This window comes from Cicer arietinum, chromosome 1 (assembly GCF_000331145.2).
Source record: "Cicer arietinum cultivar CDC Frontier isolate Library 1 chromosome 1, Cicar.CDCFrontier_v2.0, whole genome shotgun sequence".
Classification (NCBI taxonomy): domain Eukaryota; kingdom Viridiplantae; phylum Streptophyta; class Magnoliopsida; order Fabales; family Fabaceae; genus Cicer; species Cicer arietinum.
In genome coordinates this window covers 7,566,682-7,583,999 of record NC_021160.2, presented here as the reverse complement: position 1 = coordinate 7,583,999, position 17,318 = coordinate 7,566,682, and the positions used below count along the sequence as shown (strand labels likewise).

General features: G+C 28.0%; 1 protein-coding gene across 1 annotated transcript; it reads left to right on the top strand.

Annotated features, from left to right (window-relative positions):
* The first annotated feature begins 9,125 nt into the window (after positions 1-9,125).
* LOC101503236 (uncharacterized) lies at positions 9,126-16,281 on the top strand. The gene is made up of 11 exons (XM_004486419.4): positions 9,126-9,415; positions 9,524-9,601; positions 11,485-11,580; positions 11,685-11,760; positions 11,847-11,942; positions 12,040-12,113; positions 12,206-12,313; positions 12,404-12,541; positions 14,696-14,801; positions 15,001-15,206; positions 15,841-16,281. Exons 1-11 carry the CDS (start codon positions 9,347-9,349, stop codon positions 15,907-15,909), a joined length of 1,116 nt encoding a protein of 371 aa, XP_004486476.1. The 5' UTR covers positions 9,126-9,346; the 3' UTR covers positions 15,910-16,281.
* The last annotated feature ends 1,037 nt before the right edge of the window (positions 16,282-17,318 follow it).

Below are 17,318 nucleotides of genomic sequence, written 5' to 3'. Positions count from 1 at the left end.
AAAGCAAATCACAAAATTACCTGTAAAGGTAAATTAATTTGAAAATGTAAAATGAGAAAATTGAATTAAAAGAAAAAAATATAACAACCTCATAAAAATATTAATCATGATATATAACCATGCTTCATTCCTCTAACTAAAATAACACACTTGTTTTCCAAAATAAAAAATACTCATAATATTTAAATCTACATTAATTATTTTGAAATAGTACACTAAATGTTGAAATTCCATTCATTAGCATTTTTTTTTTTTTGACAATTTTTTTTATTACATTGTCCTGTAATAATTGATCCATTTGAAATAAAAATAAAATTATCCTAAAATAAAATAATCTTTTAATTTGTAATGTACTTTTTTAAATTGTATCATTTAATTAATATATTATTTGCATCATTTTTTATGCAATATTTTTTATTGTGTATTGATAATGTATCAATACTTAAAAAAGACAACTCATTAAAAGCAGTCAACTATATTTCATTGATATATACTTTTTAATATATGTAAAATAATCAAATGACTCAATTATTACTTGACAAAACGAGTATTAATTAGTTAGACATGAATTCATTAATAATATAAATATAAATATATATATATATATATATATATATATATATATATATATATGTGAGTTCATCTATATATAAAAAGATTTACATTAAAAATATTAATTTATATTTTATAATACATATTTAATTTAAAATCAAATAAAATTAAAAGCAAAAGTAGATAAATAAAAAATACAAATATGTATGATAAATTAATCAACAACATATATTAAATTATTTGTTATAAAAAAATATTAAATTAGAATTAAAAGACTACCTATAAATCTTATTAAATATTAGGAAAATATTTATAAAAAAATATAACATGTTGCTATTTGAAAAAAAATCACAATGTCTATATCATGATATCGGTTTAGTGATAAGAGTTTGACTTTGTAATCTTTAGAGATGAAATTTGAATCTCATCGACTGGAGTTATAAAATAATCATTAATTAATATCATTTTAATTAATGATAATATTTTTTCTTCTCAATTTTAAAAAATAAATAAAAGTAAAAAATGATATTCCTCAAAACTATATTAATTAAATAATAATAACAGAATAAATATTGTGATAATCCATCAATACCAAAATAATAAATATAATCTTACAACCAAAATGTTTTTAAAAATATTAGATAATAATGTTATTAATTTAAAATACTATGATATATATAAATTTCAATAAATGATCAAAATAGTAATAATGATACATAATCATGTTTCATTCAATTCAGGAAAATAACACTCTTGTTTTCTAAAAGACACCAATAAAATAATACTTGAGTTTGTATCATTTTAAGTACTTAAAAATCCATGTATTAAAGATAAAGAGAAAAATAATCTAGTAACTAAAATATTAAAGGCAGATTTTTTGTTTTTTTGTTTATTTCTCTCTCAGTAATTGACCATCAAGTAGGATTTCAACTGATTATAATATTTAACTATACACTAATTATTTTGAAATAGTACATTAAATAAATATAGAACTAAAAAATTACTTATAAATCTTATTCAATTTTAAGAAAATATATAAAAGAGTATTACAAAATTTCTATTTAAAAACAAATAAAATTGGTCATTATGTATTAACTCAGTGGTAAGAGTTCCTCCGTGCGATGGAGTTTCCGCTAAAAATTAAATCAAAATAATTATTTTTATGATAAAATAGTTGTAAAATAATTATTAATGTCATTTTAATTAATGATAATTTATTCTTCTCCAATTTAAGAAATTATTAAAAATAATATTCTTCGAGAATACATTAAATAATAAAAATGGAATTATGTCGGAAAAAAAATAGTAAATACTATGATAATCATTAATGAAATAAAAAAAAAGATTCAAAAAACTTATTTGAAAATTATTAAATGCTAATTTTTATTTATGTAGAATACTGTGATACTGGTATATTAATTTTTTGATAATATTAATTCATAAATTTATATACATATATCATCAATAAATGATTAAAATAATAATGATACATTGTATCAAAAATAATTATAATGATACATAACCATGTTTCATTCCAAAAAACTAAAATAACACTCTTGCGTTTTCCAAAAGATACTCATAATATTTAAATATACATTAATTATTTGGAAATAGTACAATAAATGTTGAACTTTTATCAATTATGTAGAGATGGATTCATTGTTATTTATAAATACATATTTATTTTAAAATAAAATTAAAAGCAAAACTAATTAAAATATAAATATGTATGGTAAAATTAACCTACAATTTATAGTAATACATAGAATTAAAATACTACCTATAAATATTATTAAAATATTATGAAAATATGAAGAAAAATAAATTTGAAACAATTAAAAGTATCTATGGTGTGCTTAGTAGTGAGAGTTTAATCTTGAAATCTCCAGAGATGAAATTTAAATCTCTTTTAAGACATCATTAGTGTTATCTCAATTAACAATAATTGTCTCCTTCCTCAATTTTTCAAAAAACAAATAAAAGTTAATTTTTTTTTGCAAGAATACATATTTAAATAATAATTAAAATGGTATAAATACTATGATAGTTCATTACTGAAATAAAAATATATTATTTCAAAAAAGTATTAAATACTAAGTTTTATTTGTTTAAAATATTGTGATATATTAATATATTTACTATTTTAATTTATAATGTATCTATAAATTAATATAATATAAAATATTACTTTATATATAAATTTGTTATATTAAAATAATATATTAAATATAGACATGTATATTATAATGTGATATAATATAATCTTAAATTGCATTCGATATTATACTAGACAGATCTATTTTAAAGCAGGAAATTAATAAATAAATAAAAAGTGAAACTAAGAAAATGAAAATAACAATATATATTGTATTATTTTTTATTAAAATTACAATATCAAATTAGTATTATTTTCAAAAGATATAAAAGTAAAATCTAAAAAAAATTAAAACAAGAATATAAAAAATAGAATAAATGCATAAACAAATTCAATGATTCGTGATGAAGTGTATCATACAAATTTTAGTTAACAAGTTAAATAATATTCTTATTAATAAATATAATAAATGAGTAAGTTATATACATTTTTAATATAATAAAGTTTTACATTCACGTTCAATTAAATCTATTGTTAAATATATCATAATATTATATCTTTAAATACATACATATATAACTAAAAAAGTGAGTGTTTTTTCAAACTTATAGCAAGACTTTGGTGCAATAAATGGTTAATAATAAATATAAATATAATCAATAGATTTTATAACTATAAATCAGCTCAAACGTCCATAGTTGATCCATATGTTGGTTGCCTATAAATGCATAAGAGCATACTCTAGTTTGTGATATGATAAAGAGCAACATAAAATCAAGAAACATACTATTGACATTGAAAAACTGTAAGGAATATAACTTAACTACTACTCCATATGCACTTATTTATAGGCAAAAGAAACCATCTTTCAATCATCTCACATATAAGTAAAAATCACCGAATTTTAAGTCATTTAATATAGTTATTCTAAATATATTTCTCATTAATTATTCACCTATTTTTTTAGATAAATGCACACTATGTAATATCTCAATTCTTCTTACGTATTTTACAATTATTGGTCAACGTGTTATGACTACGAGAATATGTCATTAGTTGTATTAGAGGTGTATTATAGATGTTTTAAGCGTTGGAAATTATTACAGGAAGGTTTAGGACGAGTTAGAATTAAGTGTTGCTAACTCTTAAATGAAGAGTTGTTTAGCACAATTAAGTGTGAATTATTAAGTTTTTGATGACACATTTATTAAATTTTTAGTGTTTATGCACTAATTTAAGGCTTGCTGTTATTTTAGAGATAAAACTAGTAATTAAGTATCTTGAAATGAGTTATGTGTGGTTTGATAAGTGTTTGTAGGTGCAAAACAATCTTGAGAAAAAATTAAATAAAATGTTCGGATTTGGATTTTCTACCTTTGAATTGTTAAAGATAGAATAATTTTAAACAAATTTTGTTATAGCAATCCAGCAGATTGATGTGCCATTCTTGCGGTACAACAAGACACAGTAGCAAAATTGTGGATTCATTGCGTGAAAACTTTATCATTAAATGATGATGATGATTATGCTAAAATTAAATTGACTAATTTTACGGTGTTAATCTATTAGGGTGAACAAATTTATCGAATAAGGGATTGATTATTGTTATAATTAATGAATTACTGAGTCGGAATAATAATTGAAAAAGTAATATTTAGTGGTTGGTTAAGTGAAAATTAGTTGATTAAGCTGATTAATAAATTAAAATTAATTAATTAAAATTTAATTAATGGATTATGTTGATACTTATTGAATAAGAATTATGTTATGAATTTGAAAGATGATTAATGGATCAAAAAAGTGGGTTAAGAAATTAGTAAGATGATTAATCAATTACTGGATTAATTAAATTATTAAGAATGATCAATAGTAGATTAATTTGACTAAGTTAAGTTTTGATTGATTAGAGTACTTAAATTATTGATTGAGAGTTAGTTAGAACTAAATAAGTAGTTAAAGTTAGTTATAATCCATTAGATAAATAAGCTTAATCGATTTGCTAAAAAAACATAGGCTTAATAATGGTTATTAATATTAATGACTCGTAATGAAAAAGCTAATAAATAAATAAGTAGATTAATGAGTAATTGTGATTAGCTCATTAACTTTATGTAATTAACTAATTAAGATTATGGAGGTATGATAGACGTTAAGTAAGAATGATGATGAATATTAATTATATTGATGATTAATGACGAGTGGTAGTTAACTTATTAAGAGAATTAGTTAATTGAGAGCGCTATAACATGAGCTATTGATAATGTAGATGATCATGAATTATGATTGATTGTTGATGAATTATGATTGATATGTTTATGATGTGTATGATTTATGTGTTAATCATTGAAACGTGGATGATAATTTTAGTCGTTACAATATGGAAGTTGTAAATATGGGATGTTTGTATCTTACAACGAAGTTGATAAAATAATGATAGCCTTTATAATACACAAGTCACAAATATATGTTGTGTTTTTATAAATGATATTCTTAAAGTTTGAGTTAAGATAAAATACAACCTTCACAAAATCGACTTATAGGGTCAGAACTATCCACCACTTATTAACATTTTGTTAGACCTTATCTCACCCGACGTAGAACTCTTAACATATATTGTTGCTATTTATGATTATTATGTCATACATGTATGTATGCATAATTAGGACATAAAGGGTTCGTGGCCGTGATAGAGACATATATTAACGATTAATGAAACCTTGAACGAATTACCAATGGGAACAACCTTGTGTAAATAAAGAAGGATAAGTAATGTTGAGGTAATCCACAAAATATTGGTTAACCATAACTAGATATTTTAGTTATCTAGGTAGAAGAATGTATTCCTACTTGTCACAATATTATTTTTTTTATTCCTACTTGTCACAATATTATATAAAGTTTTAACTATTCTCAAATTTTATGAATTTTTTATTGTCATATCTCATTAATGAGTAAAGATTGTCACAAATGTCATATATCACATAATAACTCTAATCATGCTCCTACGCTCGTAAATAATACACATGATATAACAACCCAAACTATTTCTCAAATAATTCAAACCAAATCTCTTGTTGGCAAATGACTAATAACAACCCTATTCTTAAATAGTGTCACTCTGAAATGTCACTAAATAAACCTTATGATTAGTTACTCACCGCTATTAGAGATTAAGTCACTATATGCATATCAACTTAGTTATTTTACGATGTGTATAAAATCTTTCCCTCACCTGAAAAATAACGCAACACATAACCACAAATGATCGAACGTCTACAACACGTGTCCAAATAAGTCACAAATAAACATACAATCAAAATACACCTACCACCTCTAAATTTATATATATATGTACTTAGTCAAATGCAAAAACTAAAACGCCTAGGTGATCCATATTTCTCCCGAAACACATGAATACAATTAGAACAATCACTCATACCAGAATGACCTATATTTTGTTAGGAGTCCAAAAACAACAACCAATCCAAAATTTGGACAACCCTTAGGCATATATACCTCACAAAGTCATGAATAGTGTAGTTGAGAAAGAAACTACCACAAACTCAAACGACCGGTTATAGAAAGCATATAATAATCCACAAGTCATTGTAAATCCTAATTGTTGAAGAACCCTAAAACAACTTTTAATCAAGAAGTAGATGGAAAAATAGACTGAGAATAAAATAAATAACCTTCAAAACAATATTTAAACCAAACCCTAGCTCACACATAAAGGATGATAGTACAACAATTTGACATAAAGAAACTAAATCCTAATAAAACCCCAAAATAAACATACACTCACTAATAAAATCCTAATAAAGAAATTAAAAAATAAGACATAAAAAAGCAAATATTACATGGCTTGCATTGTTCATCGTAAATTCACTTAATATGACTTTTGTAGTTGCTACCGTAAAAGCCATGCTTACAATAAGTTGAAACTTTTTTTTTTAAATCCTTTGAGCAACAATATAAAAGGCATAGAAATAGAAATAGTGTGAGATAATGTTACATAAACTATGTAAGTATGATTAACATTTTTAAAAAAAAGTGAGGGTATGCGTTAGGCAAAGGTCCATAAGTATCTTTTATTTAGGGTGAATTGATATATTTTTTATGATTAAAAACTGAAGTTGATACTAAGAGATTTACAACATCCACACACATTGCGTATTAACCAATTAGGCTAGACCTATAACTCATCTACTTAGTTGGAATTGGTCACTTTCGCTTATCGAGTCTATTTTCACTTAGCAAATTTGATCACACTAAAAAACCACCTCACTACTTCAATAACGAGTCAATTTGTGATATATCAAAAGTAGTTGTCATCACTTATCTCACTTAACTAATTTCAACCCACTTAGCGAATTTTTCACTACTTAAACATCCTCTTAACGAATTCATCATTGCTAAGCGAAATTCCTAATTTGACACTCATCAAATTTTTTCTACGTCATTAAATAAACTAAGCGAGACCAACCTCAATGAACTAATTTGAATTGTACACATTTGTTTCTTTTTATGGCCAACAAAAAACCCTAATTCTAACTCTTCTAAAACCCCAAAATCAACGTACACTCACAAGTAAATCATAATAAAAGAAACAAATCAACAAGAATGAAAAATGGGATTTACATGACTTTTATTACGCATCGAAGATTCACTTAATATGACTTTTATTGTTGCTATTGTAAAAGCCATACTTACAATAAACTGAAAATGTTTGAAAAATATCATCCCAACAACCGTAAAAATGAATGCGTGAAAATAAAAATAGTCTGAAATGATGTTATGTAAACTATAGGGGGTATGGTTAACAATTTTAAAAAAAAAAAGAAAAAAGAAAGGTGGGGCTATACGGTGGATAAAGGTCCTTAAGAGCATCTCCAACGGTGAACTTAATATGGGTTCATTAAATGGGGTTCACCATGCCACATCATCTTGAAATAACTTATTCATTTTTTACTCCAACGATGAACTCAGGAGTTCATTAGATAGGGTTCACCACTAACCGTGATATATTTATTATTATACGTAAATTAATTAAAAAAAAGGTAATCATGATGAAGTATCGTTCCTTCCTGACAGTACCGTGATGACACATTGGCACAACTCCAACGGTGAACTTACAAAAAACTAAATTTTACGTTATTACACCCTGACGGACGAACACATTTACGTATCGTTGAAAATGCTCTAAGTTACGTGGGAGTGCGAGTAGTAACGGACACTCAACAAACATCTTTCTTCATGGTGAATTTGATATTTTTATGATTAAAATTTGAAATCGATACCATAAGATTTACTACATCATGCACCATGTATTAACCACTTGTGATAGACCATAGTGATACCTAGATATGTTGCATTTGAAAAAAGTTTTACTTTCATCTACCTCCTCCTTCGAAATAAAGTATAAGAACAAAAAAAATTAAAATAAATGTATTTGATTTTAGTTTAAAATATAGATATATAAACTTTTTAGTTATAATTTTTATAGGCTAAATAGTATATGCGGTCCCTTAAATTAATTTCAATTAACGTTTTTATTTTATTTTATTTGGTCCTTTACTATAATTTTTTAAGAGACAATTTGATCTTTTATATTTTAAAATGTCAACAATGTTATCTTTTTTTAAAAAAAATAAAAATTCATCAAAATTTTCAAACAAAATATGTAAAATTAATTATCATCTTTAATATATGCAAATTTCATCAAATTCATAATTTTAAAAAAATATAAAAAACTAAAATGTTAACTGAAATTAAGTTAAGGGAATGCGAGTGTTATTTAACCATTTTTTTATTATATCTTATTTTAGAATAATATTTTTAAAATAGTCTAATTCAAGAGGATCTTGGATTAGGAAAATAGTAGTTGGTCACAATCATTTACCTCAAGTATATATTATTTGATTATTTTAAAAATAAATATTTGTTTCTTTTTAATTTATTTAAAAGCTAGTTTTTAGTCTCTATAAAATTTTAAAATTTCATTTTTAATTTATGTAATAAAATTATTCTACAAGTTGTTTGAATCCTTGCTGAAACAAAATATTTTTTATATTTTAAAATTTTGAATGTTTTTTGCAAGAATATTTAAAATATTATTAAAAGTCCATCCACACAATTTTTTTTTAACTTATGAATAAAATATGATTTTTTTTAAGCATTATATGTTCAAGATAAAAAGCCTTTAAAATACGGATGTATAAATTAAAGTTTGAACTAATTTTTTTTAGATAAACTTTTTAGTGTTATAAATATGTATATAAGCAAATAATTTAAAAACATATATTGATGCTCCAATATAGATAAACTAAAATTATTTGCATAATAATTTTGTAGAAACTAAAATATATATTTTTTCTATGGAAACTAAAATAATTATTTTTTTAATTTTATAGGAAAAAAAAGTTATTTAATCTTTTTCTAAATATGTACGTAGACGATCCAAGACTTCCTCCTTCTCGTCAATGTCAAGAGGTATCATCTATTGGAGTGCGGTAGTAAATGTTGGGGTGCGGGTAGTATAGTAACTGTCCCTCAACAGAATGTAAAAGAATTGGACCCAGAGAACCATAAAATAAAAAAAACGAAGGAGTATCTTTGTTTAGAGTGAAATTGATAATAATTGCAGAGAAAATTAACGAAGCACGTAGCTGAAGTGGAACCACCAGATCTCTTTCTCAGATGGAGTTTCCCGTTTCCGTCATTTCGACCCTGCTCTTCCTCTTCTCTCTCTTCTCTTCTCAATCTAGGGTTCGTTCTCTCTCTCTCTCTCTCTCTCTCTCTATACTGTCTTCAATCCATTGCCCATTTCATGGCGGTTTCGATCTAACGATTTTCCCTTTCTTTGATTTTGTATAGGCCGAGGCTTCTGGTTCCGTCTTATTCATCGATAGTTCTTCTCATCAATTCCTTCGTGATAGATCATCCACCGATGAGGTTTAACTTCTTCTCCTTTTTTCTTATTGCTCCATCTTATGTTATCTTCCAATTCGAAGTTTCTGTGCTTTTATTCAATTATCATTTATCAAACGCTCTTTGTTTCTGACAAGATATGGAAGTGTGATTTTAAGAAAATGAAATCAAAGTCCGTTTTGAAATCTTGTGATAAATGAATAATTATGCAATTCAAACCTCTTGCCTAGTTGTTAGTGTTTGAAATGTTGGGAGAAGTGACAATTGATGAATGGATAAAAAAATTAATCGATGTGATGACTGAATTGCAACACTTTCGTCTCTGGAAGTTTGTTCATTTGGTTGTTCCAATGCTATGCTGTTAGTGGTAGTGTGTTACCTATTGGCTATAAATCATTGTTGTTAGCAATAGTAATAACAATAGAACTTCATTGGGCTAAAATCACAATATTTCATATGCTTTGGTTTGCAATTACTGAGGTTTGGGCAGTCAGAATTTTGAAGTTTCTTTGTTAGTTTCTAATTGCAGAAGAAATTGGATCTTGATTTGCTAGTACTAAAGGTATTAAGTTAGGTTATGAACTGTTTCTTTAGGTTGTAATTCTCTGAAATTGACAAAACAAGATATGGATATTAGGTTTTCTTGTGGGCTTTAATAAATCAGCAAGTTTCAAACCATTTAAATAAAGAAGTTAGAAATGTTGAGCTAACATTTTTGGTAAAGTGAGTAGAAATTTTGATACATATCCTGAAAGCAAGAAAGAAAGACAGCACAATGAGAGATGGAGAAAACATAATGTATAAAATCCTCCATTTTTATCATAATTCTTTTTAACTCGCTGGTGTTTAGTGGTGCACAAATGAATAATGAAAAATCTATACTACCCAGAAAATGGGATTCCCCTCACTTGGTTTGTCCATTTTACTTTTGCTTTTATCCATTTTTATTTGCAACTAAAAAACTTGTTTTTACAAAATAACCACAAGTGCACCCCGCTTCCATTGTTTATTACCTTAAAACACATTTCTTTTTACATTATTTCTTTAAAATTGCAATTTTAAGCTTCTTTGAATTCATTTTTTAAATTCAGAGAGGTGAACGAAGAGTGTGAGTGGGCAATAGAATTGTCTTGCCTTAAATAACCAGAATCTCTCTTTATGTTGGCATTGCAGATGCCTTTGGTTGTTTTCTCATATGTCCCAATTGATAAGGAATTTGAATAAGTATCTGTTGAAGAAATTGTTTGTGACTGAAAAACCAATCTGGAAACATTACCAGTTAGTTTATAGGTGCACGAGACATCCTTTATATGGTAAAAAATTATGAGTCTTGACTCTTGAGAATGAAAACACAGTTTTATTCTTCTCTTGTTTCTATTGATATGATTGATAATAAGACAAAATACAAATTTGTAAAACGACATATTCAACCATAACTAAATTTTATTAATGATATTTGAGCAGGACAGTTTTTTTAACTTAAATTACTGAAAGTTTAATATTTTAATTTTCACTTTACTTTGTCCATTTTGGGAGAGATTGACTGCTAGGAACTCCGAAATAAAAATGGGAAATTTCTAGAAATGATCAAAATAACATAATTGTTCTGTTTAACATGCAGAGAAAATGGATAACTAACAATTTATCCTTCTTCCCCTACAACTCTCCCAATTTATTTGTATAACTAACACCCTCTAACTAACTAACTAACTAGCAGCTTTGACTTTCCTAACCATTTTCCCATCCTCCTATTAACTTTCAGTATATTGGTTTGAAGGTTAACTATTCTCGTCGTTTTCATCCTTTCTATGTTCCCTCTATTTCTGCTAATGAGGTTACTACACGCTGTTTTCATGGTTAAAATCAATAATAAAGATCTCACTGGATGGTGCCATTTCACTTTGCAGCGTCCTTCAATTTTGCTTCAGGAAGTTGGTGCTGTTGTGCCAATCTTGCTCGGTTTTGCACCTCCTTCCACCCTTTCAGCCTCCAGCTCATCCAAGGTTTTTGAAATCATTAATGACATTCAGTTTCTACTACATTATTTATTTTATATCACACTTTTGTTGTATAGATTTGATTGGTGGTAATCTTTTGCTTTCTGCAGTTGAATGAGGTTTTGATTCCTAATCCATTCAACAGGCCTCGTGCTGTGTTTTTGCTGGAAGTGAATGGAATCAATGGTTTCTGGCCTTCGTTTTGAGTATAATAATCAATTTCTATGATATGTTCTCTTTCTTTAAATAATAATTTTGCAATATGAATGCAGGTCTTGAAAAAATTGTCCAGGAGAATGCAATGTTCAGGAAATCATTGTGGGATACAAATTCTATTGGTTCAGATAAAGTTGACATTCAACTTCCAGGTGAATACCATTGAAATGGTGATGGGCACTGCTGATATGGTTTTATGATAATTTTTTTTTGAAAGACTTCACTTTTGCTTGTTTTTTAATCATGCAGATGAAAATGATGTTTCTGTGCTTTCTTTGGACGAGCAATTGGAAGACTTCACCGACAAAGAAATTATTGATTTTGTCAGTTTTGATTCATATTGTACATGTTTTTGAGCTATTTCTTTATATTTGACTATCAAGTTATATGTGAAAATGACAGTTGGTTTTTTTAGTCATCTTTGATAGGTGGATCATATGCCCCAGATTCCCTTGAGCCATTAAATGGAGTGCTTACCATTCCTTTGGCAAATGGTGCCTTAGTGAATCTCCACATGTCAAAGGTTTGATGAGGATTTTTTTAAGGTATATTTTTGTACTTATATGTGTATTTGGTAGGACTGATTGGGAGGTTTATGTGCCTGTGATTGCAGAAAGCAGAAAGAAAGTTTGTGATAGGTCTTTTGTCTCTCACTCAAAATGTCAGAAAGGCAATTCAACTACATCATGATTTATCACAGAGCACACCAAGTCCAGCTGAGTTGTTAACAGGATCCTTCAATGGCATTAAGGTGTGCAGCTTTCTTCGTTCCTCATTTTCTTATTCATGTTTACCTTTTTTTAAATTATAAAAAATAAAAACAAAACTAGACAAAGTTTGTTTACTGAATCCAAGTTTTATTATTTGACATAAATGTAGCTCAAGTGTCTTTGTAATCTTGTTGTGAGTATGTATATATGACAAAAAAATTACTCAAATAAATGATCTGTTGAAAGGAGTTTTTATTTGTGGTTTTAAGAGAAACTTGACAACCATTCTTTTTTTTTCAATTAAAAATTTATTATTAAAACAAAGTAAGCGCAACAGAGACAAAGACAGGGTATCCTCAAGAACAAGATAAATAACTAAAATAGAACGGGCACAAAAAAGAGAACTAAGTAAGAAAGACTGCACAATACCTTCACTTCTCAAAGATGGTTACCATATAGAAATAAATATGGAAAGAAAAAACACAATTTTCCTTTTGTGAGGGCGAAACTATGCTGACCTGAATGCAAGACCATCCGAAGTGCTAAGTTGGTTCTGTTTCTTCTGTTCTTTCTCAATTTAAATTTGCACCTAGAAGTTTTGTATTGCAAGTCTTTCAAAGCATTTTTTTTCAACATATGATCAATGATTTGTTTTAGTTATGTACAATGTAGGAATGCAATATGTGGATATGTGTATGCAAATTTGAAAGAAACAGTTATTTCAATCCACAGTATTGTTATGATATTGGAGGTTATAACAATATTTCGCATGATTTTTCTTAATTAATGTCTATTACTGATCTGTCTTGTGAGACTTTATACTTCTCCCACTTCTATCTGAACGGAGGACAGTCTAATAGTTAGAGATAGAGGAAGATCAATAACAAAAATAGGAAAAATTGGTTAATTTATGTAACCAACCTCATTTAACAAGATTGGTTGTTGTATCTTAAGATTCTCCTCCTCCTCACAGTAAATCTTCAATATCTTATTTGACATAAGGAATTGTGAAGCACAAACACCTTTGGGAATAAGCGTGTCGCAGTGTTTGACATGCGTCAGTGCCTACACTCTTATGACACATTGACACCTGCGCGACACCTCAATCAAGTGTCTCAAAAAAAACTTTTTTTTTTGCTTAGACACGCATTAGACACATCTCAATCACATCTATGAATGTTAAAGATGCAACAAAGCGATAATGATAATCAATGGGAAGGTTAAAGACATTATATTTTATTACATTATGTTTAGCCTTATGGTAGTAGATGGATGAATGAAGATGAGTAGGCATGGCAACAGGGAGGGTCGGGGGCGAATTTTGCTTCCTCCACCCCCGCACCCGACTAATCGGGGAAAACCCGCACCCGTTTTATAGCGGGTGTAAAATTTAGACACCAATGCATCCCCGTCCACAACGGGTTTTGGGTTTCCCCGCCCACACCCGCACCCATTTATATATATAAAATTATAAACTTAAAAATCATATCTATTATAATTAATATAATAAAATAATTATTATTAGATAATAATAAAATAACAAATTATTTTCTATAGATATAAGATCATAATTTTTAATATTTAAAAAAATATTAAATATATTTAATATGTATATGTATAGAAAATTTAAAAATTACTATAATATTACTTGCGGGGCGGGTTTGGGGTGGATATCATCACCTCTGCACCCGTCCCCGCACTCGAAATTTAATTTCGGGAAAATTCCACACCCGCACCCAATCAAAGCAGGTTTTCCCCACCCAAATCAAACGGGTTTGGCTGGGTATCCGCGGGTGCGGATTTTTTTGCCATCCCTAAAGATGAGAAACTATCATATCTTGTTTTAGAATTTTTTGTAATAAAACAAATTGTTCAATTTAGATGAACATATATATTTTGATTCTAAATTTTGATATTTTATAAATAATGTTCATACTTTACTTAATTATAACAAATAAATAAAGGACACACACCATTACACAAATAAGGGTTTTTATTTTGTTATAATGTCTAAAGAAAATAAAAGTGATATTGAATACTAGAGACTACAACCTAAAGAAAAGCATCAACTGTGTTAAAAACAACGTTTTGTTGTAGTTGATGAATACATATTTTGGTCATGTTTACATGCAATATGTAGTGGTGTTTTATACGTGGACTTTAGTTGTCTAATCCTATCAACCAATATGATACAGGTTTTGAAAGAGCAAGATGAAGCTGAAAGTATTGCTCAGCATGGAGTTGAGTTGTTACTTGTAACTTTGACAAAGATATTTGGTTCATTGCAAGAAACATACAAAGGTCAATTTTTGTCAGGCTTACTTGCTGTTTTAATTAAATTAGAGCATTAAAATATTGAAAGTTATTTGCTTTAGTATAAAAATCCTAGTCAAATGACTGTAGCAAACTCTCACTGATTATTTGTTCTTTAGATGTGAGTTATTGGTCTAAAAAGTTCATTTGCTTTTATTGAACCTGTTAATGATCAATGGCTGAGCAGGTCAAATTGTTGGGATTATCTATTGTCATACGGCCACTCCTCAAGAGTCGAGCAAGAAGTTTGATGTGTTCTTTACACCTCACTATACAGCACGATGGTTGGAAGAAGTAAATACGCTGAATACTACTATTGCAGAAGTCGCACTGGTTAGAAAAACCCTTGCCTGGGTCACAGGAATAATTCTGCTTGTTTCAACTCTTATGGGGGTAAGTGTTTGGTGAAATACTCATACCATTAAAATATTATATTAAACAAAAATTTGAAAGAAACAGATTTCTTTGTAGTTAGACATATTTGACACTAAAATCTAGCTAAATGAACTTGAAAGACAATTTTGGGAAAAGATTTTACATCTATTTCATTTCCTCACTTTAACTGTCCATCACCGCCCCGGTGCCCCCTCTTCCAAACTTTGTTTAGAGTGGGGCATTACCCCTTCTTAGCAACAATTTGGAAATTTATATGGGATGGGAATTCTAATGTTAATTCGGATGATTTGTTGTTTGGATTGTGGATTATAGTATCAGAATTAGTGGTTAGATTATTGGGTACAATCCTTTTCTCCTTGTTTTGGTCAATATGTTGGGTTGTTGAAATATGTTACTCGGTCAAGATGCCTGCGAATAGGAAGCCCACCCAAAAGAATCAAAGGATTACCTCCAAGGATTTTCTGTTATTTTTAAGTTCCTCAAAGAGGGTACTCATGAGGAAGTGGGAATATCAGTTATATATAGGTCATATAGGATACGCCATTTCGGATGCAATGGTGATAGTTAGTGTTGAGAATTGATGCATGATCATAATATTTACTAATTCTTTATTTTTCTTTCTTTCTGACAGACATGTTACCTCTTGTATATGCCAATCACAAGGGACACGCTTCTCTATTCTAATGTCAAGCTTGATTAGGCATGGAAACAAACATACAGATACAAATCTTTTTGCCAAACCAGAGAGAATCGGGCTGCCGTTGAACCTTTTGATTGGGGGTATTTTTTGTAGATGCCTCTAGTCTGTGTGCATTATTATTTTATTGTTGTTAATGGATCGGTGTAGCCAATTTATTATATTCATAATATCATGTACTGGAAACTTGTTCCGTTAGGATATAGGTCATGAAATAAGGGGTTATAATATTTGAAGCATGGATATTGTACCCCCTTATTCAGGACTTGGATAGTTGTTATTGTTCTGGCCATTTCCAATAATGTGTACCCCTTGAACGACAGATTTTTCAACAATAGTATTGTAAAATAATGAAATTCCAGAAATGTTTCCTCATGGGCCTTCCTATTTCTAAATTGCGCATGCAGCATTTATTTCATCAACCATACGAAGGCATAAGTAATCAAGCTACGTCAATTGATTCAACTTCTTTTTTTTTTTTTTTATTAAATTGTGGACTGGAGCCCAAATGAAAATAAACTACAATGAAGATGTAATTTTGTATATTTTTGTGTATTTGAGAACATTTGGATGTGAGACAAGAAACATTTTAACCATAGAAGAACCTTCCTCACCTTCCTCGCAATCACCATAAAAGAACCTTCCTCACAATCTGTATTAACTAATGCATTTACAAAAGCATTAGCCTCACGTCTAATTCTCTACACTAAACTCCAATCTGAACCACAAACCTCAGAAGACTCTCTCATGTGTTTGACCAGACAACCTGTGAATCAACAACAAGCTCATTAACATGAAACCCACACGACCAAGTCATATTTTCACCTTTCAAGATATTCGTCAACTCGGCAATGCAAGCACTACATGTCCCAAAAACTTGAAGAAAAAAAATCACATATGTAACTCCCCATTATTCCCTCTTAATAAACCACCACACCTAGCAATCATTCCACACCCATAGCTTCCAAACAGTGAAGATTCTACCATGCACCTCCACATTTAAATCTGTCATCTCCTCAATCAACGCGAAAATATAATTTTACACTTTATAAAACCTTTAACTTTTTTAACTTCTCATTTTTTCACCTCTCTTTTCAAAATATTCGAAGGTTTCCAAAGTTTCAAAATGATAATTTTCAAATTTTCGAAACTTGCGAAATAGAAAATTTCAAAATATTCAAACAATTCAAAACTTTCAAAAAAAATTTAAAAACTTTTCATATTTAGAAAATTTCAAAACTTTCCATATTTGAAAACTTTTAAAACTTTCCAAATTTTCGAAATATAATCCTTATTTCGAAAATTAAAAACTTTTGAAACTATCAATTTTAAAACTTATTATAAATAATTAAAAAAATAAAATTATATTTTCATATATTTTGGGAAATATGACAGATTTATGTGTGGGGTAC

What these genes read in the sequence shown, in the direction of transcription:
- LOC101503236 (XM_004486419.4), top strand. Translation starts at nt 9,347, where the DNA reads ATGGAGTTTCCCGTTTCCGTCATTTCGACCCTGCTCTTCCTCTTCTCT. An exon ending in TCTTCTCTTCTCAATCTAGG is followed by an intron (nt 9,416 to 9,523) that starts GTTCGTTCTCTC and finishes GATTTTGTATAG; the next exon opens with GCCGAGGCTTCTGGTTCCGT. An exon ending in GGAAGTGAATGGAATCAATG is followed by an intron (nt 11,761 to 11,846) that starts GTTTCTGGCCTT and finishes ATATGAATGCAG; the next exon opens with GTCTTGAAAAAATTGTCCAG.